The 25680-nt window shown below is 44.9% G+C and overlaps 1 protein-coding gene across 2 annotated transcripts in view; it reads right to left on the bottom strand.

Annotated features, from left to right (window-relative positions):
- Positions 1–17914: 17914 nt before the first annotated feature.
- Positions 17915–25680, bottom strand: part of PDE2A (phosphodiesterase 2A) — a 528828-nt gene continuing 521062 nt past the window's right edge. For both annotated transcript variants that reach the window (XM_042457505.1, XM_042457506.1), the window contains 4 exons: positions 24939–25051; positions 23617–23655; positions 21212–21318; positions 17915–19268 (listed from right to left, as the gene is read on the bottom strand). In XM_042457505.1, coding sequence (XP_042313439.1) covers positions 19034–19268; positions 21212–21318; positions 23617–23655; positions 24939–25051 — 494 coding nt within the window. In that variant the 3' untranslated portion in view covers positions 17915–19033. The remainder of the gene's footprint in view (positions 19269–21211; positions 21319–23616; positions 23656–24938; positions 25052–25680) is intronic.

Here is a 25680-nt window from a genome sequence, read left to right as displayed (position 1 = left end):
CTAGAAGGCAATAGGAAAAGAGGAAGCCCCCATTACAGGCGGATAGACACAGTCAAGGAAGCATGAGGCTCTCTGAATTTCAGAAGACCTGAGCAGGTTTGTTGAAGACAAGGGTGACTTGGAGGTCTTTCATTCATCCATGTGTGTATGTATGTGGATGTGCCTTCAAGTCACCTGTTGGCTTATGGCAACCCCATGAATTTCATAGGGTATTCCTTGGGTCATGATATGTTGAAGTTGCCTTGGCAGCAGTTGACAACAACAAATGCTGTAATTAAAGCTTTCATAGAATCAAAGAGTTGGAAGGGAGCCCAAGGACCATTCAGTTGATCCCCATTCTGCCATTGAGGAAGACACTAATTCAAGCCTCCAAAAGAGATTCCGCCTAAACATTAGGAAGAACTTCTTGACTGCAAGAGATGCTCATCCAACCTCTGTTTAAAGACCTCCAAAGAAGGAGATTCCATCCCTCTCCACTGTCAGGATGTTCCTCCTAATGTTGAAGTGGAATCTCTTTTCTTTAGTTTGCATCCATTGCTCCAGGTTCTATTCTCTGGAGCAGCAGAAAACAAGCTTGCTCCATCCTCAAAATTGGAAGCCAAAAGACGAGTTCTGCCAGATCAAACAAGACCAGAATCCTGCTTTCATCTCTTGTGTATTCCTAAGCGGCCCTTTCCAGCCACCTCATTCCTGGGGGCTCCAGATCTTGTCTAGGTGTCATAAAGTCCACGAAGCATCGTCAATCACAATCAAACTTTCTTTCCTTTCCCAAATATCTAAACAAACTCTCCACTTTGGAAACCTTCTCTGATGTTATTACTGGTATAGCTGGTGCTGGGATCCTGCATATGTTACCCTCCCTCTCTTGCAAACCCAAGCCAAGTGTCCCCCAAGCTAATTCAAGATAGACTATTGCTATCAGAGGAGGCTTTAAAAGCTTCACACATTTAGGATAACAGGGCTACCTTGGAGGGCGATGGATTATCCTTCTTTGGAGTTCTTTAAACAAAGGAAGGATGGCCATCTTTCAGATGGGTTGTCATTGTGAATTCCTGTATGACAGGTTGTGGGAAGGAGGGGGTCTTCCAAGATTATGTGATTCTACAAACATTTCACCCCAGTGAGGGTGACAATGGGCTTTGTGGAGCCCACCAAAGGTCCCAGGTTTAACTCCCAGGAATCCCTAGTCACAAAACGTGGCAGGAGCTAGAAGGAGGGACCAAAACCCTGACATAAGGTGCATCAGAAGTGTAGAAATAATGCAGTTTGACACCACTTTAACTGCCATGGCTCCGTCCAACAGAATCCTGAGATCTGTAATTTGGTGAGGCACCAGCCCTTTTTGGCAGAGAAAGCTAAAGACATTGTAAGACCATAAATCCCATGGTTCCATGAGATGGAACTGCAGCACTTAAAGAGGGGTAAAACGGCATTATTTCTATAGTGTAGATGCCCTCTCAGATCCCCTGATAAACTACTTTATACCTTAATCAGTTTTCCTATCATGCTATGCTTTCACTCACAGGTCTGCAGTGCCTCCAAGTGGCCAATCCCGGTACTGCAGCTCAGTAGGCAAGTACTGTATATCAGCCTTCATGTGATGTTTTCATAGCATATAATAAGTCAAGGGCTTAATCCTTTGGAACTTAGTCTACTTGTCGCTTTTCCCAAGCTAGGTACCAGATTATGACACTATAAAAGTTGTGTGTGTGTGTGTGTGTGTGGGGGGGTTACAGTGCACATGAAGGAACATATACATTGCAAACCTCTGCTGAACCCTACTTTTTCTAACCTGCTCCTGGTTTGCTGCATCCCTCTCTGGAAAAGAAAGATCTGGCATGGTAATACTTGCCTCCTGATTATAGAATCCTAGAGTTGGAGGAGACCTTAAGGGCCATGCAGTCCAACCCCATTCTGTCTTGCAGGAAGACAGTATCCAAGCACTCCCTGTGATCATGTGACAGATGGCTATCTCTGTTTATAAACCTCCAAAGAAGGAGGCCCCACCACACTCTGAGGCAGCATCTTCCACTGTCGAACAGCTCTCATGGCCAAGAAGTTCTTCTTAATGTTGAGGTGGAATCTCTTTTCCTGTAGTTGGCATCCATTGCTCTGGGTCCTATTCTCTGGAGCAGCAGAAAACTCTGTCTTCAATATGACACCCCTTCTATTATTCAAACATGGCTCTCATGTCACCCCTTAACTGTCTCTTCTCCAGGCTAAACAAACCCAGCTCCCACAACCTTTCCTCACAGGGCTTACTGGTTTCCAGACCTTTCGCCGTTTGGTTGCTCTCCTCTGGACAACCTCCAGTTCGTCATCATCCCTCTTGAATTGTGGTTTCCAGAACTGGACATAATATTCCAGGTGAGGCCTGACCAAAGCAGAACAGGGTGGGACTATGACTTCCCTTGATCTAGACCTTACACTTCTGTTTATATAGCCTGGGATCATATTTTGCACGTTTAGCAGTATGATGCTTCTGAGGATATAGGCTCAAGTCTACAAAAGCGCTTGCTACCAACATCTTTCTTTTAATTAGTCACAAAGGTACTACAAGATCCCTTTGCATGCCAATTTTCCAGGCTAGCATGTCTATGGCCTTGAATTCTAGGAGCATATTGGCTTTTTTAGCTGCTGCATCACACTGTTAGCTCATGGCTTGGGCCCAGGATACCTTGAGGACCGCCTCTCCCCATATAATCCGCCCCGCACACTCAGAACATCTGGGCAGCAACTACTGAGGGTTCCTGGGGCAAGATTGGCCTCCACCTCAAGGAGGGCCTTTACCACCTCGGCCCCAACCCTCTGGAACTCGCTGCCCGGAGAGCTCCGCTCGGCCACCTCCCTGGCCCAGTTCAGGAAGGGAGTAAAAACCTTCCTGTTCAGGAAAGCATTCCCAGATACAGGCTCCAATTAGCCTTCCCCCCTCTGATAGCATTGACAAGCTGGCCAGAACTGTTTTTTTTTAAAATGTGATTTTAATCTGTATTGTTTTTATGACTATGTGGATGTGTTTTTATTGTTGTACACCGCCCTGATTGCAAGAAGGGCGGTATAAAAGTAAAACCTTTATTATTATTTATTATTATGTTCAGCTTGTGGTCCACTGAGACTCCTAGATCCCTTGTCAGTGATGCCACCTGGGGGTGCGAGGATGAAAACCACACCAGGTGACACCAAAAAGAGGGGTGATGCCCAGTTGGACACTTTTCTCCATTCCCAGATGCTCTGGGATGCCCGGGATGGAGGAAGAGGAGGAGCATGAATGTGCCCTTGTAGGCTGCTCCATCTGTGGCTTCTTCTCCAGGGAGAAAGCCCAGGAAAAAGCTGTTTGCAAGGGCACATACATGCTCCTCCTCGGTGACAGGCTTCTTCCCTGGAGAAGAAGCCCAAGATAGAGCATCTGGGAAGGGCCCATGTACATTTCTCCTCTTCCTTCACCCAGGGCTTCTTTTTCAGGGAGAAAGCCCAGGACAGAGCTGCCAGGAAAGGTGCTTCTAAATCCTCCTCCTCCTTCTTCCACTCCAGCCATAGGTTTTCTCCCTGCCCTCTGCCACTTACTTGTGACTGTATTTGTACATTTCTTTTTTTTCCCCCTGCTAAAGTGTAGTACCTTGCATTTCTCCCTGTTGACATTCATTTTGTTAGTTTGCTACTATGAAAAATAAAATCTTTGGAAACAGGCCCTGGTGCAGAATGTGGCTGTGAGGCACGGTAGCTTGTAGACATCTTTTAAATCCACATTATGCTCGGTCTAAACAGCTGCAATTCCAATTGGTTTTGAAGCTTCATTGAAAATGCTGGGATGACCTCCAAAGCCTCAAACAGCCCAGGGCTAAGCTCTCAGGAAGACGGCTCCTTCTGTAAGAAGTTTCTGCTGAAAACATCTTGTGCATTCCACTACCAAAAGGAAGTTGGTCTGGGAGAAATCCAAGGCAGGCCCTAAAATCCTACACGGTGCTAGCTTAGTGTAAATCTACACTCAGGTAATTTCCTGGTTGTTGTACGCAAGTTGCCGCAGCCCCAATCTGGCACTCCCTTCATCCCTTGGTCTTCTTCTCAAATGCATAGCATGAACTGGTATTCCTAAACAACCACAGTTTCATAGACCTGGTCTACTTCCTCAGATGACTGGAGTCTAGGAAGGTGCCCAGGAAGGAACAAAGCTTTCATAGAACTAGGGCCAAAACAGATGGGCCAAACGAAGTGGCTTCTGGTGTCTTTGGAGGCATGGCATTCAAACAATACAGACCTCCTGGCATAAAGCTGCGCTCTGGTCCTTTGGACTGGAGCAAAAAGGAGCTCAGATAATCCGACTCCTGGCAGCAAAGGTTGGGTCCTACAGCCATGGCCTGCTTTGGGAGCAGTCGGTGCAGTTGGTGTGGCCCTGGCCCTGTTGCGGCCGGAGCAGACTCAGGCCACTCTTTTGCACTTGTCTGCTCCGGCCTTTTGTCTCCTTCCTGAGATGCATGGACCCCAGTTCACTCCATGCATCTGAGGAAGGAGACCTAAGTCTACACAACTTCTTTCACGCAGTTAGTTTCAAAGATGCTGCAAGATCCCTTTGCATAGTGATATTCCAGACTAACAAGGCTATATCTCTTAATTCTGACCACTGATGTTGACCCTCTTTCCATTGTAAAAACAATTTTGGGGTTTTTGCCTAAAGAGGCATAAGACATCCACAGGAGGTGGGCCAATGTCTGATTTTAAGCAAGGATCTCCTTGCTCTCTCAGACACCCATCACTGCAGCAATGAATGACAACAGAGACTTTGAAGATCTGCATATGAAATTTATTTGGAAAAGAAAATCCTCATTTTGCCCCCTTCACAGCTATTCGGGGAGGAAAAAAGAGGAACCCAAACCCCCAAACCAGAATATCTTAAACTATTGTCAGAAAGAAAGAAGAAAGAGAGGAAAGTTAGAAAAGATTTATTTTTCGGTCACACCCACAAAAAGAGTTATATCCTACTGACCAGACTCTCTCAAACATTATCTACATATGGACAGATATTTATATATAGAGATATACAGATATATCTATATATATACACACACACACACACACACACACTCCCACATACACACAGAGGAGAGAAAGAGAAAGGGCGAGAACATACACACCAATGTTAAAATCAGTAAAGATATGGCCAGAGCAAGGAATATCTGTGTCACTGGACAACTCATTGTTTCTGCTTGAATTATTATTATAGTCAAGCCTCCATTTTTGCGGACTTGGGATCCATGTCTCTTGCTTATGTGCAAGCGGCAAATGGAGGGGGATAAAATGGGGTGTGCACCCATGGGCACATAACACCATTCAAGGCAATGGGGCTTGAATATTGGAGGTTTTCGTTTTCGTGGAGCGGGATCCAGAGCGGATCCCCCGCAAAAACGGAAGAGCAACTGTATTTGCCAATATCCTAGAGTATATCTGCACTTGCTGGAGTACTCAGAGCTGTTCCTGGAGTATTCTGGCCCAAATCTCCTCCCCTGGAGGTCTTTAAACAGAGGTTGGATGGCCATCTGTCAGGGATGCTTTGATTGTGATTTCCTGCATGGCAGAAGGGGGTTAATCAATAATAATAATGATGATTTTTATTTATATTTCCTGCCTCTCCCTGCAGATTGAGGCAGGATTACATCAATAAAATAGTACAAGACAGTATAAAAATATAGTTAATAAAATACTAACATTAGTGCAATAAAATAGCTAGACAATCATCTAATCATCCAATAAACATACAGTCATAGTCCGAAGTGGAACATTTCATTTTAATGATCTCCTATATAAGGTCGGGTGGGTAAGCCTGCCGAAGAGATCCGTCTTAAGTGCCTTCTTAAAGGCATCTAAGGTGGTAATAAGATGGATCTCCTCAGGCAGGGTATTCCACAGTTTAGGGGCCATAGCAGGGAACGCTCCGTGGATTGGACTGGATGGCCCTTGTGGTCTCTCCCAACTGTATGATTCTATGGACCTTATCGCACATATTTTGGTGCCCGATTTGAGCATGGGCCAGGAATGCTTGCACACCGAAACTGTGCTCAAAATGGCCCCATTCCATCCCCGGCACCAGGCCAGCCCTATAAGTGCTGAGGTGTGTCCTTTTGCTCTGCCAGAAAGTTTCGGGGGGGGGGGGGGGGGGCGGGAATAGGAACGGCCTGGTGCTGGGGATGGAATGGGTCATTTTGAGGACAGTTTCGGTGTGTGGTAAAAACCGTTTTCCTTTGGCAATGTGTGGGAACCAAAATGCCTGCGATAAGATCCATAGAATCATACAGTTGGAAGAGATTCCAAGGGCCTTCCAGTCCAAGCCCCTTCTGCCATGCAGGAACTCACAATCAAAGCATACCTGAGAGATGGCCATGCAGCTTCTGATTAAAGACCCCCAAAGAAGGAGACACCACCATCCTCCATGGGAAGGTATTCCACTGTCTTACTTTCAGGAGGTTCTTCTTAACACCATGAGTTACCGCACCGGAGGAGACTCCACCACTCTCCAAGCTTATATATTCCACTGTCAAACAGCCCTTACTGTCAGAAAGTTCCTCCCAATGTTGAGGTGGAATCTCTTTTCCTGTAGTTTGAATCCATCACTCTGGGTCCTATTCTCTGGAGCATCAGAAAACTATTCATTTTACCTAAGAGAACACCTTAAGTGCAACTCTATGGTTAACATCTGCCAGAAGTTGGCCATAGAATCATGCTGGAGGACCTACAAATGCCTAGAGATGTGTTTTCTCTAGGAACATCTAGGTTTTAAAGCACAACTCTATGGTCAACATTTGGCAGAGTTGTGCTGGAGGACCGAGAGATTCCTAGAGAGAACATATTAATCAAACCCACAAATAGTCAAAGCCGCAAAAGTCAAAGCCACAAATGTAGAGAGACAACAGTACATCCCTAACTTCAATCCTACTTTATCTGTGATGGCTGCATCCTAAGTAATCCTGGGATCTGCATATAAAGGGATCTTGTAGTACCTTTGAGACTACAAGGTCCCTTTACATATCGGTATTCCAGAATAACACAGCTATGTTGTTTCTGAATCCTAACCCTGCAGTTTGGAGAATCCATAGAGCACTAGAGCAGATAATTCCTAAAGACGTCATGAAACTGCACATCCCAAGATTACATAGGATAAAGGCATGGCAGTTTAAGTGGGATCCAAGTGCTGCAATTGAAGAGCATGAAAGGGATACCAGCCATGATTTGGGTGTCAGCCACAATGTAAAAGGTGGGGAGTGTTTGTGGAAAGAAATTAGAATGCAAATAAAAATTTGCATCTTATGTTGAAAATGCAAAACGCAAACAGAAATTGGCCGGCTGGGTTAGATTCCCATTTATCCAATGAAATCCATGATTGTAAAGAGCAGATGTTGTTAAATTATTCTGGTAATGGTTCCAGTTCGGATGCTTTGTTCTTTGTGAAAGTAACATTTCTGCATCCACCGCTTTTCCAACAAGTGGATTTTGCATTTTTGCAACAGGGATTACATCTCGTGCGATGCTAGGCTTGGATGATTTGACCTTATGATGCCAGCAAACCACTTGTTCTCTGCCAACACTCAGCTGGAGCTCAACTTTAATCAGGAAATATAAATTCACTCAAAGATCTGGCTTTTGAAAAAAGAACTTGTATGTTAATAAAATCTAGAGTTTCAAACAGGCGAAACTAAATTGAAATATTTGCAAAGACGGAGAAGATTCTCTCTACTTCACTGACAAAAGAAGGGCTTGACCCCATATTATCCAATTCGAATACTCATTTTGAAAGCAGCTAAGTTGATGAAAGTTATTATTTTACAATCCTGCTCTTATGTTGCCTACAATCCCTTATCATCCATATCCTCACTGCTTCTACTTCTCCTTTGCACCATATTCCTTCTTGTTCTTTTACAGCTTCAGCTTGGGCCCATTTATACAATGTGTTTATTGTTGGAGGGCCTGTTTTTCGATAAGCAAGGAAGTCAGGGGAGTTTCATTGGAGCCCTGGTTTAAAAATTAGGCAGCTGAGATACTCCATCCCAGGCTACGATGTGTAACTTTACAGCCATGTTTCTACTTCTCTGGCAAAATACACAACCCTTCTAGTGAATTGTGACACATAGGCGAATACCACACTATACTGTTATAGCACTATTATTCCACTTTTACTGCTATGGTTGCCTTCTGTGGCATTCTGAGCTTTGTAGTTTAGTGAGGCCTAATTGCTCTTTGGATGATGATGATGATTTTGATGAAGATGATAATAGTAATATGTTGCTTTTTTCTGGGACTCAGAGCAGTTTAGAATTTAAAAGCACAGTACAATTACAAACTTGCAAAAATGAATTGTAAATGTCCTTCTCTAAACTGCAGCTCCCACGATACTATAAGAGGCAGTCACAGCAGTAAAAATGGAACAGCAAGCACTATAATAGTGTAGTGCAGAATCGTCCTATATATCTCTGCTCCCATCCTGAGAATCAAAACATTGCGCAACGGCACAATCCAACTTTACACAAATCTAGGTTGGTTTGTGGTGACCGAACTTCCCGACAGTTGCCCACTGGCATGTTTTTGCACCATGTTTGGCACACAGGTACGCACTGACTCACACAGAAAGCCACACTGGTTTTTCAGGTGTGCCATCAACGTGTGTTTCCAATGACTGGTTGTTCTGCTCTTGGTTTTCGTCCAGAAATGGAGATGACCCTTTAACACATTTCAGCAACATGTGTGTATATTATCCCTTAATTTGTTTCCTGATCAAATAGTATACTTCTAGACTTGCTCCCCACCTTGAGACATTTGACCAAACCTCTTGGGTAGTTTTCAAAATGCTAATTTTAATGCTTCCACAGCAAAAGGGATATGAATGATCCCTTTTTAAAAACAGGGATGGTCTTTGTCTTCTTCATCCTCACAGGCAAGAACAAATCATTCTTGCCATGCTCCTTCATAGAATCATAGAGATGAGAGCACAAAGATTTCCGCATTGTTCTCAAGTGCTTTGGGACACATGCATCTGTGCAGTAATCCACATTTTTATACCTAGAAAACACACTTTCTGCACAAAAACCCTGCTTGTTGCAGAGACACACACATCTCCCCCCCCCCCAATGCAGAAATGCATGTGGTTTTTCTTGCAGAAAACGCATTTTCTGTGGAGAAATGGACTTTCTGTAGTAAAGTGCACAAGTTTTTCTGCACAGAAATACACTTTTCTAGGCATGTGCCCATCCATGTGATTGACACTGGGCACCTCATTTCTGATCTGAGAGGGTCAAGTTCAGGCCAGGGGTGGTGGCACTGAGTGGCACAGTGGCCACTCCATTGCTGGTGAAGAGCAGCAGGGATCAGAGAGACTCATGGCTATGTCCCCCTAGCCAGGGTCAAGGCATCAAGGTCCTTTGGAGGTCTCCATGGATGGTGTCATTGCTCCTTCCAGGCTCTGGAAACATAGCCAGATAATTCTCTAATGATAACTTCTGCTCTCCACAAGCCATGGAAGGGGGGTGGGGGTGAAAGTTGTGGAAGAAGGAAGAGAATACCAACCTTTGCAATGACCAAACAATTTACATATACTAGCGTAAGGTGCTTGAGGACACCACTGATGGGATGCTAGCCATCAATTGCATCCTGAACCTGTAGGGTTGGTGTTGTAGGTGACGGAGAGTCCACTAGGAATTTGAAAATGAACTAGTCTGGGAAAGCTTAGAATCGTAGAATCATAGAGTTAGAAGAGACCACAAGAGCCATCTAGTCCAACCACCCTTCTGCCATGCAGGAACTCTCAATCAAAGCATCCCTGACAGATGGCCATCTAGCCTCTGTTTAAAGACCTCCAAAGAAGGAGACTCCATCATTCTCTGAGGGAGTGTCTTCCACTGTCAGACAGTTCTTACTGTCAGGAGGTTCTTCCTAATGTTGAGCTGGAATCCCTTTTCATAGAATCATAGAATTGGAGAGTTGGAAGAGACTTCAAGGGCCATCTAGTCTAACTCCCTGCCATGCAGGAATTCTCAATCAAAGCATACCCAACAGATGGCCATCTAGCCTCCGTTTAAAGACCTCCAAGGAGGGAGACTTTTCCTGTAGTTTGACTCCATTGCTCCAGATCCTATTCTCTGGAGCAGGAAAAAACTAGCTTGCTCCCTCCTCAATATGAGATCGCTTAAAGGGCTGTCATATCACTTCTTAACTGTCTCTTCTCCAGGTTAAACAAACCCAAGACCTTCCTCATAAGGCATGGTTTCAGACCCTTCACCATTTTGGTTGCCATCCTTTGGACACTCTCCAGCTTCTCAGCATCCTTTTTGAATTGTGGTGCTAGAACTGGACACAGGATTATTCCAGGTGGAGCTTGACCAGAGCAGAACAGAGGGGCACTATTACTTCTGGACCAGGCTGCAAATCATAGAGTGCATCTACGTTCAAATTTCTGAACCTTGCCGCATGTTCAGTCCCTCTCAGCCTAACCGGTCCAATTTCTAATGTGATAGACCTAGGCACGACACTCTGGTCTTCTAAAAAGGAAAAGCAAACTTTGTTTTAAAATCTTCTACCTAAATAGCTTTCTCTCTCTAATCAGTTGGCCCTCCAAATGTCCGGCTTGGATTTTTGCAGATTATTTGAGGGTTTGGATACATTCTCTCTAGGAATTTCTAGGCCCTCCTGCCAGAGGTTGCCAGAGAGGTGTGCTGGAGGACCTAGACGTTACTAGAGAAAACATTTCTGCAAGCATTTGTAGGTCCTGCAGTGGGATTCTATGGTTAGCGTCTGGCAGCAGTTCACCACAGAGTTGTGCTGGAGGACACAGAGATTCTCAGAGAGGTCTTATCTCAGGTTAAAAAAAACAGTCTTTTTTTATTCATGGTTTTCCCACTTTTATGGGGACCCTATGCCCTAAATACAATGAATGTGGAAGGACTAGTGTAAATGGCTAATCCCAAAGTATAGCCCATGAAGAACTTGGTTGTGCCTTTAGTCTGACTATGCCATAATATACCATCTACCAAAAAGTGCCAGCTCTACCCAACATGTGCGGAGGTTCTGCTCCAATTGTGCCTCTCCTTTGCAAAGTGGAACCCCTGTTCATGGTCCTGTTCACTGATTCCTTACTCAAAATAACACTGGAATGGCCAGATCAGTCCATCACTCAGTGGACTGTGCAACAGGCAGCACTGTCATGCATTCAGTCATTTCCCAATGATCAGTCCAACTCCCACCCATCTTTAAGGGATGCACTTGGGTTCCTAGCTGGTGTAGAGCCCTTTGCACAAGCAATTACACTTGTCACAGGGCTTGTGCAACCCTGAGTAGGATATAACCCTTCTTCAATCACAAATAAAGTACAACTGCTTGCAGAACATCATTGCCACACATGTAAAACTACAACAGCTTTTGGTGCATGGTTACCTTCCCATAGCTATTTGGTCTTTTAAAGTATAAGACTGAGCCAGAACAGTGCAGGGATTTGTTTACTGGACTGGGGCCCAAGGAGACCATAGTTTCAATCCCCACTTGTCCATGGAAACCCACTGGTCAAGTCACACTGTCTCAGCCTCAGAAGAACACAGTAGCACACCTTCTCTGGAGAAATCTTGTCAAGAAGACACCAGCAAATGATTGCCAGATATTAGAGTTGACTTGAAGGCACATAACCACAACACAAACATATGACCGAGTGACAGATGTCCTCATCTATGGACAGAAGGAGGACAGAAACCCAGCAGGAATAGAAATGGTAGCCTCCCCCTGATTCTTGAAGGGATGTTGGCCCGATGCTGAATATCCACCAGTAGTTGTGGTCCCAGGGAGCCATTTTGGATGAGGCCATCGAGGAATGACATTCACTGAAAGGTGAGCATTTCCTTATCATAGAATCATAGAGTTGGAAGAGACCACTAGGGCCATCCAGTCCAACCCCCTGCCATGCAGGAAATCCATCAAAGCATCCCTGACAGATGGCCATCCAGCCTCTGTTTAAAGACCTCCAAGGAAGGAGACTCTATCATCTTGTTCCCATTCTTCCATTTCAATGCATCAAAGTTCTAAAATTCTTGCAAGCAAGCAGTGTTTCCCCCCAGGAAAGTGCTGACTTTTCCATCTCATCCTTTCCCTCTTTTTGCATTGCAATATGTTGGACATTGACTTGGGTGGACACCAGAACAGAGGCCAGGTGAAAAACACCCCAACCTTTGCTACAGATCTCCAGCACATGAGATTTAGATGCTACCTGTTGGCAGATCCAGGTTGTGAACTTTCCTGAGGATCAAAAAGGGTCCAGGGATATCCCCTACATTTTGATTGTCATAGTCTTGCTTCTTATGAATGCCATGGTGCAGCCCTTGGTAGGCGACACTGTGCAGATCACTTGCAAAAAGGATACCAAAGTGAGATGAACCTGCCACATCTATGAAGCCACGTTGCCAGGGATAGCAAACCAATAGTCCTTTCTCATACCTCTCGGTGACAGATCAGGGAACTAAAAAGTATACATATGCTTTGTTTGCAATGCAAAGCATGCATTGTAGAGAAATGAAGAGGCCAAACCTTGGGAACAGGCCAGCAACTAAAGTGAAGAAAATGCCAATTGTTGGAATGACATCCAAACCATGGGACTGAAGAGTAAAACTAAGCTGGAGAGATTCTTTATGTTACGGCGAGCTCTAAAAAGTCATGGGTAAAGACACCGAGACTCAGAGTTTAGCCGTTGAACCAATCTGTCATTTGGTCAGTATCACACTGGAGCTCTATGTAACAGAATTAGGGAGAAAGGGATATAAATCCTCTAAATAAATAAAATAGGTGCATTGTTTGCACCAGGTCCATTCGTTGATCCAGAGAAGAATGTCCTGGGTAACATGCATGTCCAGTGCAGAGCTGCTGTTATGTTACTACAACTGCATGTACACTGCAGAAATAATGCAGTTTGATATTGGTTGAACTGTCATGGCTCCATCCTATCAAATCCTGGGATTTGTAGATTGCTGTGAAACCAGAGCTATCAGAGAGAAGACTAAATATCGTACCAAACTACAAATCCCAGCATTCCATAGCACAGAGCTATGGCAGTTGAAGCGGTGTCCAACTGTATTAGTTCTGCAAGTGCAGATGCAGCCTTAGATGAATTGTAGCTAGTGCATCCCAGGTTTTCTGGATGGTGCATCATAACAACAACAACAACAACAACAACAATATTAATAATGGTTAGAACACTTGGCCTGTGGTCTTAGAAAGGGAAGAAATTACAGATCAACACCAGAAGGGTTTTGCTTTTGAGAATTCAGAAAACTTAAACACAACATTAGGAATGTGGGAACGTCGCACAGCTTTTCTCATTGTTGATAAGAAAAGGTGCCTCAACCTACTGAGAAACCCCTTTGGGAAAGTGGCCAACTGCTGTAAGATTTTTCTTAATTCTGGATTCCCCCCCATAAAATAAATCATCTGGGCAAAAAGACCTGGAGCTGTAAACCCACAAAATGTTATGCAGAAAATGGCAACTGGTGCACTGTTTTCTGCAGGAAAATGTTCTTTTGTACGAAACCCAAGACTTTTAAGGAAATTAATTGGTCATTCAAAATACTGAAAATATGAAAAGTAATTGAAAAAAATGCCTAACTAAATATATATTGCAAACTTGTCCAGCAGAAAGGGGAGAAATAGCTTTTACAGCTCTCTACTGAACATGGATGTTACAGAATAGCACCATTCTAATGGTTTAAAGAGTTTTTAGTCTTTTTAATTGCATTTTATCCTTTAAACTTGTGGTGTGAACTATTTTAAAACTGTGTTGTAAATCATCATCATCTTTTATTTATATCCCACCTCTTTGTCCATGATAATCGAGGTGGCTTACAGATTAAATTCTTTAGGTCTATTTTAATGTTCACTTTTTGGTATGCTTTTTAAATTGTATTGGTCTTTTAAACTGCTTTCCTTGGGGCTGAGAGAGTGTGACTTGCCCAAGGTCACCCAGTGGGTTTCGTGGCCGAGTGGTGAATGGAACCCTGGTCTTCAGGGTCGCAAACCAAACCACTATGTCACACTGCCTCTCAGACATTACTGAACTGCAGCTAAATAAAACTACATATTCTCCTTCCTCTTGTGTGACTGAGACCTAACCGCACCAGGGCAAATAATTCTTATTTTTATGAGTATCACTCTTGACAGTGATCACCTTGTTTTGACCTTGGAGAGACCCATGCCCACAGTGGTGGCACCAAGTGGGACCATGAGTCAAAAGGCAGCCACTGTTGTCTCTGAACCCCTCCAAAAAAACCCACAGTGGATCCTTGGTATGCACTGGGGTTTGGTTCCAGGACCCCTGTGGATACCAAAAACCATGGATGCTCAAGTCCCATTAAATGCCATGGATAACAGAAAGGTGTCCTGTATATAAATTTGCAAAAATCAAGGTTTGCTTTTCAGAATATATATACATATATTTAAAAATTTAAGCCATGGATGCTTGGATCTGTGAACCCATGGATAAGGAGGGCTGACTGTAATGAGTTATTTAAATGTGGAATAGGGGAAGAAGCCTATGCTATTTTAGGCTGCATCAATAGAAGTATAGTGTCTAGATCAAGAGAAGTAATAGTGCCACTGTATTCTGCTCTGGTCAGGCCCCACCTAGAATATTGTGTCCAGTTCTGGGCACCACAATTCAGAAAGGACATTGAGAAACTGGAGCGTGTCCAAAGGAGGGCGACAAAAATGGTGAAGGGTCTGGAAACCATGCCCTATGAGGAACGACTTAGGGAGCTGGGGATGTTTAGCCTGGAGAAAAGAAGGTTAAGAGGCGATATGATAGCCCTGTTTAAATATTTGAAAGGATGTCATGTTGAAGAGGGAGCAAGCTTGTTTTCTGCTGCTCCAGAAAACAGGACCCGGAGCAATGGATGCAAGCTCCAGGAAAAGAGATTCCATCTGAACATTAGGAGGAACTTCCTGACAGTAAGGGCTGTTCGATAGTGGAATGCACTCCTTCCTCGGAGGGTGATAGAATCTCCTTCCTTGGAGGTCTTTAAACAGAGGCTGGATGGCCATCTGTCAGGGATGCTTTGATTTGGATTTCCTGCATGGCAGGGGGTTGGACTGGATGGCCCTAGTGGTCTCTTCCAACTCTACAATTCTATGATTCTAAGCCCCAAATCGGGTGTGGGGGTTGTGAAGATATCCGAACCCAATTCGGGGGTTTGGTGCGGCATCCTATAAGCAGGATGCAGCAAGCCTGGTGAGAACTTGGGTTAACCCATGTAGACAAGGCCCAGGATGGGCCCTGCCTGGTTGCCTTCCCCCAGAATAGTAAAGAACCATAGTGGCATCCCTAGGGATTGACAGTATTATGCAAGGACTTAGCCAACTGTTCCTTGTGCAACATTGGCATCCATACAAATAGACATGTAATGCCCAGTGATACAATGGTATGTCACCAACACAATACCCAGAGTCTCACGTATTTCAGTAAGGAATGGCCTTTCTCCTCTACATCAGGGTGGGCACAGTGTTACCTGGGCTCTGTGTGTGACCCCTGGACCCCGCGTTTGTAGCTCTTTAAGGCCCTTATCCTGCACATGGCCCTCCAAAGCTACCCAACTCTTTCATGTAATTTTAAACATCGTTCTAGTGTTTGGGGAACGTTTGCCCCCAAACGATGCAGAAAGCCCCATCGAAACAAGAAAACATGCAAAAATACCCCTACTCCATACTTACAAACACCCCAGAACCTTGCACTACCGGCAAATAGGTCCGTTTTCCTCTCCAGTTCCTCTCCCAATGGTTGACAGGAATTGATGTGATGTTCCTTCTAGTTGCCATTTTGAGAGGGACTGCAGAGGATTCTCTGAAGATGCCAGCTCCAGATGCAGGAAAATGCCAGGAATAAACTCTTCTAGAACATGGCCACAATAGCCCCAAACCCCACAAAAATCTATGAAAACAGAAGGATTTGGGTTTGCTGGGTGTAGGAGGTGGTCCAGAGGAACTGGCCCATGCCCCCCATACAGTTGCCCATTTTTGCTATATACGTGGCTTTCTGCTCAACCGTGGCCAGCCTGACATACTATTGTCATTGCTGGATTTTTCAGAAGGCCTGTCCCATCTGGGAACATTCAGAGCGATACTGTTGACAGCAGCCCATGCCATGTCCGCGCTTGGCCACCTCTCAGATGTTCGGGATTTGATTGCCGATTCGCAAGAGGCATTGTTTCTTGGGTTCCTTGAGATCCTGAGCAGGTTTGCGGTGGGTCACAATCAGTGAATTTAGACAATGCACAGAATCATCCATTCACACAAGGATATAAGTTCGTTGGTTGCTTGTTTCCAAGGGCTGCTTGACAAGTCTTTTCCGTGGCCAATGGGCCCTAGAGATGCACCAACCAGAGCTATGGCCAGAGACACAATGATGCCAGGACTGTGGTCATCTGGGTTGTGCTGTGTCCAGTGGTGGGGTGGGTGTGATTTAGCCCCCCAACAATCTTCTCTTGCAGGTAATGTGAGGCAGTTGCTGCAAAGCGCATATAAAGACTGCATGTAACATCTCCTGGGATCACAGTCAAGTGGAGCTAAATGCATACTTTCTCCTTCCCATTTCAAACATGAACACTGCTCTTCAAGAACCCTGGAGACTCAGCAAAGGCATCCAGACCAATCTTGGCATGTTTCACACTTGGAAGCATCTGTAACCCCATCAGCCCCTCTGCTTTCTTGCTTCGGGCAAACAAAGCCGTAGTTCGTCTATCTTCATTCTTATGTCTGGTAATGGGAGCCGAAGAACAATGGTGTATCCCTGTGTGTGTCCCTGCAACACCCTTTTGGGTTGTGGTAGCTAAATCGATTGCACACATAAGTAGTCACAAAAAAATTTGGCACTCAGAATATTGTACATTGAAGCTCACTCACAGGCCTACCCTGTTGACACTGCACTATAGACTATGGCTTCCCCATACTTCCAGATGTGTTGGACTAGAACTCCCATAATCCCACAGCCCCCTATGGGAGTTGTAGTCCAGAGCCTCTGGGCACCATGCTTGACTGCAAGACTTACCCACTAACACAGATTCCATTGGCACTACAATGAAAGGCAAGGGACATATGCTACTTACTATGCCCAGGTTGTTTCTTTTCTCTTTCTTTTTAACAAGAAGTGGACAAAGTGCACAGAGAGCATGCATCTTGTTTTGAACCAATATTGTGCTCCCAGAAGAACAAGCCAACTACAGAAAAAAGGGCACATGCTCTTCATGCACATTGTTTTAAGGAAAAAATGCATCACTTTGGGGGGTGCTGCACTGGTAACAACAGAAGGGATGTAACCCCCTTGTTGATTTGCCCCCCACTCCTCCCCAAACCATTGAAAATTTCTCATTTCTGTTGGAAAGCAAGCCAACGGTCACCCATCTAATATCTAGCATGGCTGTGAATTTTGCATCAATGCATAAAAAATTTATGCCTATTTCTTTCCATTTCACCATGGCTTGCATAGAAGGCATTTCCTCAAAACCTGTTCCCAGTTTTAGGTTGTTGTTTTTTCTTTAGCACACACTGAATATTGGTTAGAGAGGAATCCATGTTGACATTAACAATTGCTTCCTCCATCTTTGCAGAAGCGTAACTTTCCCCAAAACTTGTTGGCTGATGTTACCAAGGAGTAAATACATTTTGGCTTAAGATACCAGTTATACTGAAGCAAGTGATTTGGGGAAATTCTCCTGGGTAGGGCATTTCGAGACCACCCCTGCTTTGGATCAGACCCCTGACCAGTCACAGCCCAACAGGTTTTTTAAAAGCCTTCAGATATTAAGGTAAAAATGAGTGTCTTTCCTCCACTGCCCTCTATTATGTGACTCACTAGAAGCTTAACCATGGCCCAAGCTGGAACAAATTTCCAGAGATCAAGAGGATGTCCAGGAAATAAACTTTCAGAAAACCTGTATTATTTGTAAAAAGGGTAGAGGAGAATTCTGCCCATCGCTGGTGGACTGGGTGGCCACCCTGGGCTACAATGGGAAACAGGCCCAAGTTGCATCTCATTGTGGTCCAGAACCAGTGTGACAAAGGGAGAATGATACTTAGAGCCTTATCGCATGAGAAAAGAAAGCTAAGTGGAAGTGAGAGACAAGTGGCTTTCTTCTTGCCTCTCCGCATGACATCGCAGCACTCCAGTTCTCCTTCCAGAGGGAGATGGTAATAAAAGCATGCCTTTGCCAAACAGATTTTTCCAGCCTGACAAAAGTCACACTTTTACGACTGTCTCTCCCAGGAAGAGAATAGACGTGCTTCAACATCATGCAGAGAGGCAAGGAGAAAACCGCTTCTCTGTTGCTGCGTCTCTGCTTTCTTTTGTCATGCGCTAAGGCTCTTGTAAATTGGCTGTTTGCAACCCCTGGGGTAGCTGCTCATTTGCTTACAGATCGCCATTGTAAAGCAGAGTTCTTTCAAGCCTGAGAACCCCTTGGTGGAATATAAGGATATCATCTAGTCCTGCAGGAGTGAATGCTTTCTGAGCATCTCCAGCACCTGAAGGTTTCCCTTTTCCTTTACCTGAAAACCAGAGACTTTGGCTTTGCATGGGTTAACACACATCTCACCTGGGCCACCCCAAAAGAACTCCGTCTCTAGCAAGACATCAATGGGTCAATGATGCAATGTCTGAACTAAGGAAGCGGTGCCAACGGGGATGGGGAGGAAAGGGTTGTGCATTCATTAAACTCAACAGTGCAAGAGTGCAGTCAACAACCGCAAGCTGGCAGAGTTCTGGGGTTAATGGATGAAGCTGGTGAGAGGCAGTAGAGCAGCAAGGACGGGTGGGATGTGGGGTGTTGGAGTGGCAAGGGTATGTGTGGCTAGAAGAAAATGCCTGCAGCGGATGGAGCTTGTAGTATAAATAAGAACCATGTTGGTTTGTTTCCAAAATCAGCCCCATCCTTTCCCTGGAGGGAAAGGGTTACAAAAGTTGCACTTGTGTGTGTCCGGTCCCTGCAAAGTGGGGGAGGCGGAACAGCTTCCCAGCTCTACCTCCCAAAGTGAGGCATCATTCCAGCTCCACCTCCAAGTGCCCGTCTTCTGAGTCCAGGCAGCCGTTCATCTTGATGCCGTCACTGTCTCCCATGGTCTGCAGGTCATATTCTTCGTCCAGGAAGTCCAGGGAGTTGTTGCTGGGGAGGCCCCGGATGGTGAACTTGTGCGACACTTTGGTCCAGTGTTCTCGGTTACTGGCCACCCTCTCGTAAAGCTCGGACGACTTGGGGAAGAGGTCCTGGAGCAACCTGCAGAGAGGGGACAATGGAAACAGAGGCCTCGGAATCATGGAATCATAGAGTTGGAAGAGACTCCAAGGGCCATCTAGTCCAACCTCCTTATTCTGCCATGCAGGAAATCACAATCAAAGCATCCCCGACAGATGGCCATCCAGCCTCTGCTTAAAGACATCCGAAGAAGGAGACTCCACCACCCTCCGAGGAAGGAGTGTGTTCCACTGTTGAACAGCCCTTATGGTCAGAAAGTTCCTCCTAATGTATAGGTGGAATCTCTTTTCCTGTAGCTTGCATCCATTGTTCCGTGTTCTAGTCTCTGGAGCAGCAGAAAACAAGCTTGCTCCATCCTCAATGTGACACCCCTTCAAATACTTAAACAGGGCTATCAAAACACCACTTAACCGTCTCTTTTCCAGGCTAAACATCCCCAGCTCCCTAAGTCATTCCTCATAAGGTATGGTCTCCAGGCCCTTCACACCATTTTGGTTGCCCTCCTTTGGAAACATTCCAATTTGTCAACATCCTTTTTGAATTGTGATGCTCAGAACTGGACACAGTATTCCAAGTGAGGTCTGACCAAAGCAGAATAGAGTGGCACTATAACTTGCCTTGATTTAGAAACTATACTTGTATCGATGCAGCCTGGAATCGCGTTGGCCTTTTTAGGTGCCGCATCACACTGCTGACTCATGTTCAACTTGTGGTCTACTAGGACTCCTAGATCCTTTTCACACATAGTCTCCTTAAGCCAGGTGTCCTTGTCTGCATTGGGCAGGATACTAAATGGCCACGAGGAGGGTGCATTGGCAGCAGAGACACTGCAGACACAGGGGCTGAATACCCCCTTTCGGAACACCCATAACAAGACATGTGCCCATAGAATCCCTTCAGACTCTTACATTTCTGTCATTTTTATTGATTTTGTGACCCATTAATCATAAAATGATCCAGGATCCTGTTAGCAATATATGCAGGTATAACGGTGACATTATGCCCACTGTACCTGCGTATATCACTAACAGGATCCTAGATCAGTATGTACAGAGATCTTGTAGCATCTTTGAGACTAAGTGAAAGAAACAAGTTGGCAGCATGAGCATTCAGAAACTCTAGTAAACTTCCTCAGGTGCTTTACAAGATCTCTCTACATACTGATTTTACAGACTAACACAGCTATATCTTAGGATCCTAGATCATTTTACCACAAATGGGTCACAAAATGAATAAAAATGATAGAAATGTAAGAGTCCGAAGGGACCCAAGGACCATGCCATCCAACCTGTTGCCGTTGCAAGAATCCACACTGTTTTCACGTTCTCAGGGCTTTAGCTCATGAGCCATTCTCACAGCAATCATGTCCATTAAAAAAATATCGCACGTCTTTGCAGTTGTGTGGCTGGGGCTGCTGCCACCATTGCACTCTCTTCCAGCCTTCCTCTGAGGCTGAGAAACTATGCCTTAGTTAAGGTTACCTAGTGGGTCTCACCTAGTGAGTGGCCATAGTGGAGTTCCACATGCACAACTTGCATGCTACGCTCAACCCATGAAGGTTCCTGGCCTGGGACTACATGCATCATGTCCTACCCATCATGACTTTTGGTTATTTTATCTGTATTATTTTAACTTTCCCCCCCCAACCAATTCAGGAGCTCTGCTACTGCTTGGGAAACGTGAGGGGAAAGGAGGAGAGGAGGGGACACTGACACCACATGGCTGCCAACTGCGCAACTGCCCTGGCAGTGACATTTCACCCCTGGAACTTTTTGCGACTGGGAGGTCATTGACAGGTTTCCCCTGTCAATGAAAATGGACACAGGAGCTAAGAGCTGGAGGCATCATTGTGAACTAAGCATTGCCAAAGATGCTTATTAATATCCTTTAATGGCAAACAAATTGCCATTCCTTTCCCACCACAACCACAAAGAAACTGACCAGGGATAAAGCCACACACTTACTTGTAGATGGGCATTGCAATGTGCTCCATGAAGCTGATCTGCAACTCAGGGATGTAGGCTTTCTCCCGATCCATCATCTCCATCGGCCGGTTACCCATCGCTTTCTCCTAAAGAGAACATCAAGCAAGTGGTCATTCAAGGCTGCAAAGCATGGTCTCCTTTCCCCACATTCTTTTCTCTGCAGGAAGTTGGGAAGGACATATGGGTCCTCCCAAAGGCCACCTGGCATCTTCTGAAATCCAGACCAGAACCAGGGATGTTATTCCACATTTTTTTTAATGTGACCTGTTATTGCATTGCAATACATATGTACTCTTGTGAACATATCATTAATTACTGAGGCCAGCATCCTGTTAGTGGCCTTGTTGTTGTTATTGTTGTGTGCCTTCAAGTTGCCACTGACTTATGGCAGCCTTAAAGTGAACCTATCGTGGGGTTACTTGGCCATATTTCTTTAGAGGAGGTTTGCCCTGGCCTTCCTCTGAGGCTGAGAGACTGTGATGTAGCTAAGGTTACCCAGTGGGTCTCACCCAGTGAGTGGCCACAGTGGAGTTTCACATGCACAGCTACACTCAACCCATGTAGGTTCCTGGCCTGGGACTACATTTGCGCTCTCTGCTCTAACCTATCTCTCTGCCTGGCAGGCTCCAGATATATTATAGTGCAACTCCCATTATTCTTAGCCAGTACAGTAGCAGCCCAGGCCCTATGGACCTTAGGAAATGCAGTTTTCCCAGGGCGCTCAATGCCCTGTGTTAGAATGTCAAACACTATGAACACTCCCCTTGTGAGGGAGACCTCCCAGCCATTTCTGCAGCTGACATCTGCACTGATAAGTGGAATGAAGCTGGGCAATTTTAGGGCAAAGCATTTACAGGAGGGTGGGAAGCAATAGCAATAGCAATGCAAATACATTTCTATACTGCAAATTAGGTCAGTCAGAAAAATCAGCAGTAGCAGAACATGTTATAAACCATCCTGGACACAAAATGCTGTTTGAAAACACTGAAATTCTGGACCATGCCAACAACTATCAGGTCAGAATGCACAGGGAAGCCATTAAAATCCACAAACACCTAGACAACTTCAACAGGAAAGAAGAAACCCTTAAAGGGAACAAAGTTTGGCTATCAGTCCTGAAAAACAGCAAAATCAAAACCCAGCAAAATGCAAATAAAAACCACCCAGGATTAGGGTTTCCCAGCAGACAATGATCATTAATTAAACAGACACTAATCTTCTTTGCATATCCTCCCACCCAGAGGCCTTATACACACACCACTCTCTTCCATGCCAGCCTTCTTTGAAGATGCCACTGCCACAGATGGTGGTGAAACATCAGGAATAAACTCTTCTAGAACATGGCCACATGGCCCAAAAAACTCACAAAATACATTTCTATACTGGTTATCAGTTCACTTAAGCACTGCCTAAGCGGTTTACAATGTGTAAGGGAGGGAAGCTGCTGGTGTAGTATCACACGGCTGTTACAGCTGGGGTGAAGCGTCTGGTTTTGTTCCCAGGGCCCAAGTTCAGACAATGACATAGACCTGGAGACAGGACAAGGAGACATGCCAGTGTTTGAGACAGACGGTGACGTTCCCCAGCAGCCATAGTACACAGACGTGGACTTGACAATACCTACCACATACAAATGCAGACAAGTAAGAGTGGGGCTGTGATGCTCAAACCATTTAAAAAGGAAATGCTCATTAATCAGGCAACAGTTGCAGGGGACTGCCAGACCATAAATATACCAGGAACATCCTTGTCATCCTTGCTGACAACCAACCATTCTGGAGAAGTGACACTCTCATCTTTCTCAATTCCTGGCTCGCGTTTCTAAAGAACCTTGGAACTTGCATCATAAGCTGACCATGCTACTACCCCCTTGGACTAACTCACTGGATTTATTGCTGTACCCTAATGACCTGGACTGCCTGGACTCTGAGAACTATATGCACCTGGCTGGTAAGCTTCTATACACGACTGGGGCTGTTTCTGTCTCATCATTTATGGACTTTTCTGGGTACTTTGCCCCCTGACTGGCCTCCAAGATGGGACATGAAGACCTCATGCATCCCTTGGGGTTATTTTTATGGCTGCAAAGTTGATTTTTTTTGGGGGGGGGATTGCAAAGAAGTGACTTTTAAGTAATTCCTTATTGAGAAAAAGTTATCTCCTGGGTTCACTATGACCCAATGTGTTCCAAAAACATAGCAAACGTGCTCTCATGCCCATAGGGTATTTGGGGAAGCATTTGGAGGCAAGAAATCCCAATTAGGAATGGGTATCCATAGGGGTGGTTGCCTGCGCAAGTGCCCCTGAGAGCCTAATATGACCTCTAACTCCCATTAGTTGCCCATAACTCTGTTACAGGGTTGTTTTCTGCTGTTTCTACGTACCAGATCTCCTTGGGAGAAGAACTCTTTGTAAATCAGCTCCTGGAAAGCAAAAGCCGTTGATTATACAAGGTTCAGCAAATTCTGTTGTTGTTGTTGTTCTTGTTAAAATATTTCTATCCTGCCTGTTATGGTGGGATCTCAGGCAAAGTTACAAGTAAAAACAGTTTAAACAGCTCCAGACAGTTTCAGATTTAAAACAAACAAAAAAATAATTTAAGCAGATGAAAATCACATTGGACAATTTATTACGCCAAAACAGCTTGAAATGTTAAAATGCTGTGTGCATGAATAAATGAGGTTTCAAAGGCATTAACAGAAAGCTATATTTGGACAAAGAGCCTGAAGGAAACCAATACAGGCCTCCATGGGGAGCCGCCGCAGAGAAGACCCTGCTGCCATGTCCCATTGCTGTGAGATAGAGAAGGGCCTCTTCAGGACATCTCATTACTAAGGGAATCCTGCTGTATACTTACATCAGACTTTTATCCATCTAACCCACCAGCCATCTACTTTCCAAGGTCTCAGGAAAAACCTATCTCTGGATCTATCTGCGCTGCAGAAATAATGCCGTTTGACATCGCTTTAAGTAAACACATTTCTCAAAAGGGAAGAGCAAATGTGGTGCTACTCAATGGATCTCTTAGCTATACTCAAAATGGAGGACGTTTGGAATTCCTCCTGGACACAAAGTTGAAATGTAGGACATAATCGGGAAAAGGAGGGTGTCTGGTCACCCTGCAGAAGGCAGCCCCTTCCCACCAGTGTAGCAGGTCACATCTCCTTGTGAGGTGTCACCTGGTGTGGTCCGCATCCCCCCACTCCCCAAGTGACACCCCTGCACTGCCCCACTGGCATTGGACTTACCAGCTGCTGCCGCCCTGGTTCATCTACTATATATATATATATATATATACACACTCTTGTACAAGTCTAGAACTTTTAGTCAAAAAATTGACCCCAAAAACCTGAGTCGACTTATCCATGGGTCAATGTAGGTACTGTACTTTAACTCTTATTTAAACAAAGGGAACCATCCCCTATGAAAGGCAAGAGTGTTATCTGTCCTGGAAGCACTGACCCTCCTCTACTCTCTTATCCATCCAGCCTTTAATGTGAGCAGAAACAGTTATGCCTGCTGGAATTTTGTAAATTCTATGCCATTGTTTTCTTTTCTTCATCCTTTAGATCCTTTGTTACACACACCTAGTGTTACTTTTGACTTATCCACAGGTCATATCAAAATCCATATTTTTTACCCCAGAACCTACCCTCGACTTATACATGATGGTGACTTATAGTTGAGGATATACAGTACTACTCACTGCGATCTTGCGGGTGGTTTTCCAGCCTTTCGTCTGGTCGGAGAGGTCGCAGGAGGTCATGAGAAGGCACAGCAGGAGACTATGGTGCTGCTTGTTCTTGGGATCGTAGCCGACTGGAGAAAGGAGAGAAAAAAAGGAACCAGTGTGGGGGGATCAATTTGGACTTGATTTTGCTTTTTCCCAGGACAACGGTGACTTCTGAACAGTTTCAACAGTGATGCTATGAAGAAGACTAGACCCCCGCCCTTCTGCTAAAGAATGGAGCAAGGGGAAAGTTGAGGTTCTTTGTTAATGCCTCATTTTTCTGGTGAGGGTGGATGTACAGAGGTGGCTGGTCAGGGGGTCACCCTTGGAAAAGCTGTGCTTCTTACTGGAAAATGACCAAAATAGTGAAGGGTCTAGAAACCATGCCTTATAAAGAGAGACTTAGGAAGCTGGGTATGTTTAGCCTGGAGAAGAGAAGGTTAAGAGGTGATATGAAAATCCTGTTTAATTATTTGAAGAGTTTTCTGCTGCTCCAGAGAATAGGATACAGGACAACAGATACAAGCTCCAGGAAAAGAGATTCCAGCTCAACATTAGGAGGAACCTCTTGACAGTAAGGGCTGTTTGACAGTGGAACACACTCCTTCCTCAGAGTGTATAGTGGAGTCTCCTTCTTTGGAGGTCTTTAAGCAGAGGCTGGATGGCCATCTGTCAGGGATCCTTTGATTTAGAGTTCATGCATGGCACAATGGGGTTG

Source organism: Sceloporus undulatus, chromosome 3, assembly GCF_019175285.1.
Source record: "Sceloporus undulatus isolate JIND9_A2432 ecotype Alabama chromosome 3, SceUnd_v1.1, whole genome shotgun sequence".
NCBI lineage: Eukaryota > Metazoa > Chordata > Lepidosauria > Squamata > Phrynosomatidae > Sceloporus > Sceloporus undulatus.
The sequence above is the reverse complement of the archived record's forward strand: the minus strand, read 5'-3'. Positions and strand labels throughout refer to the sequence as shown.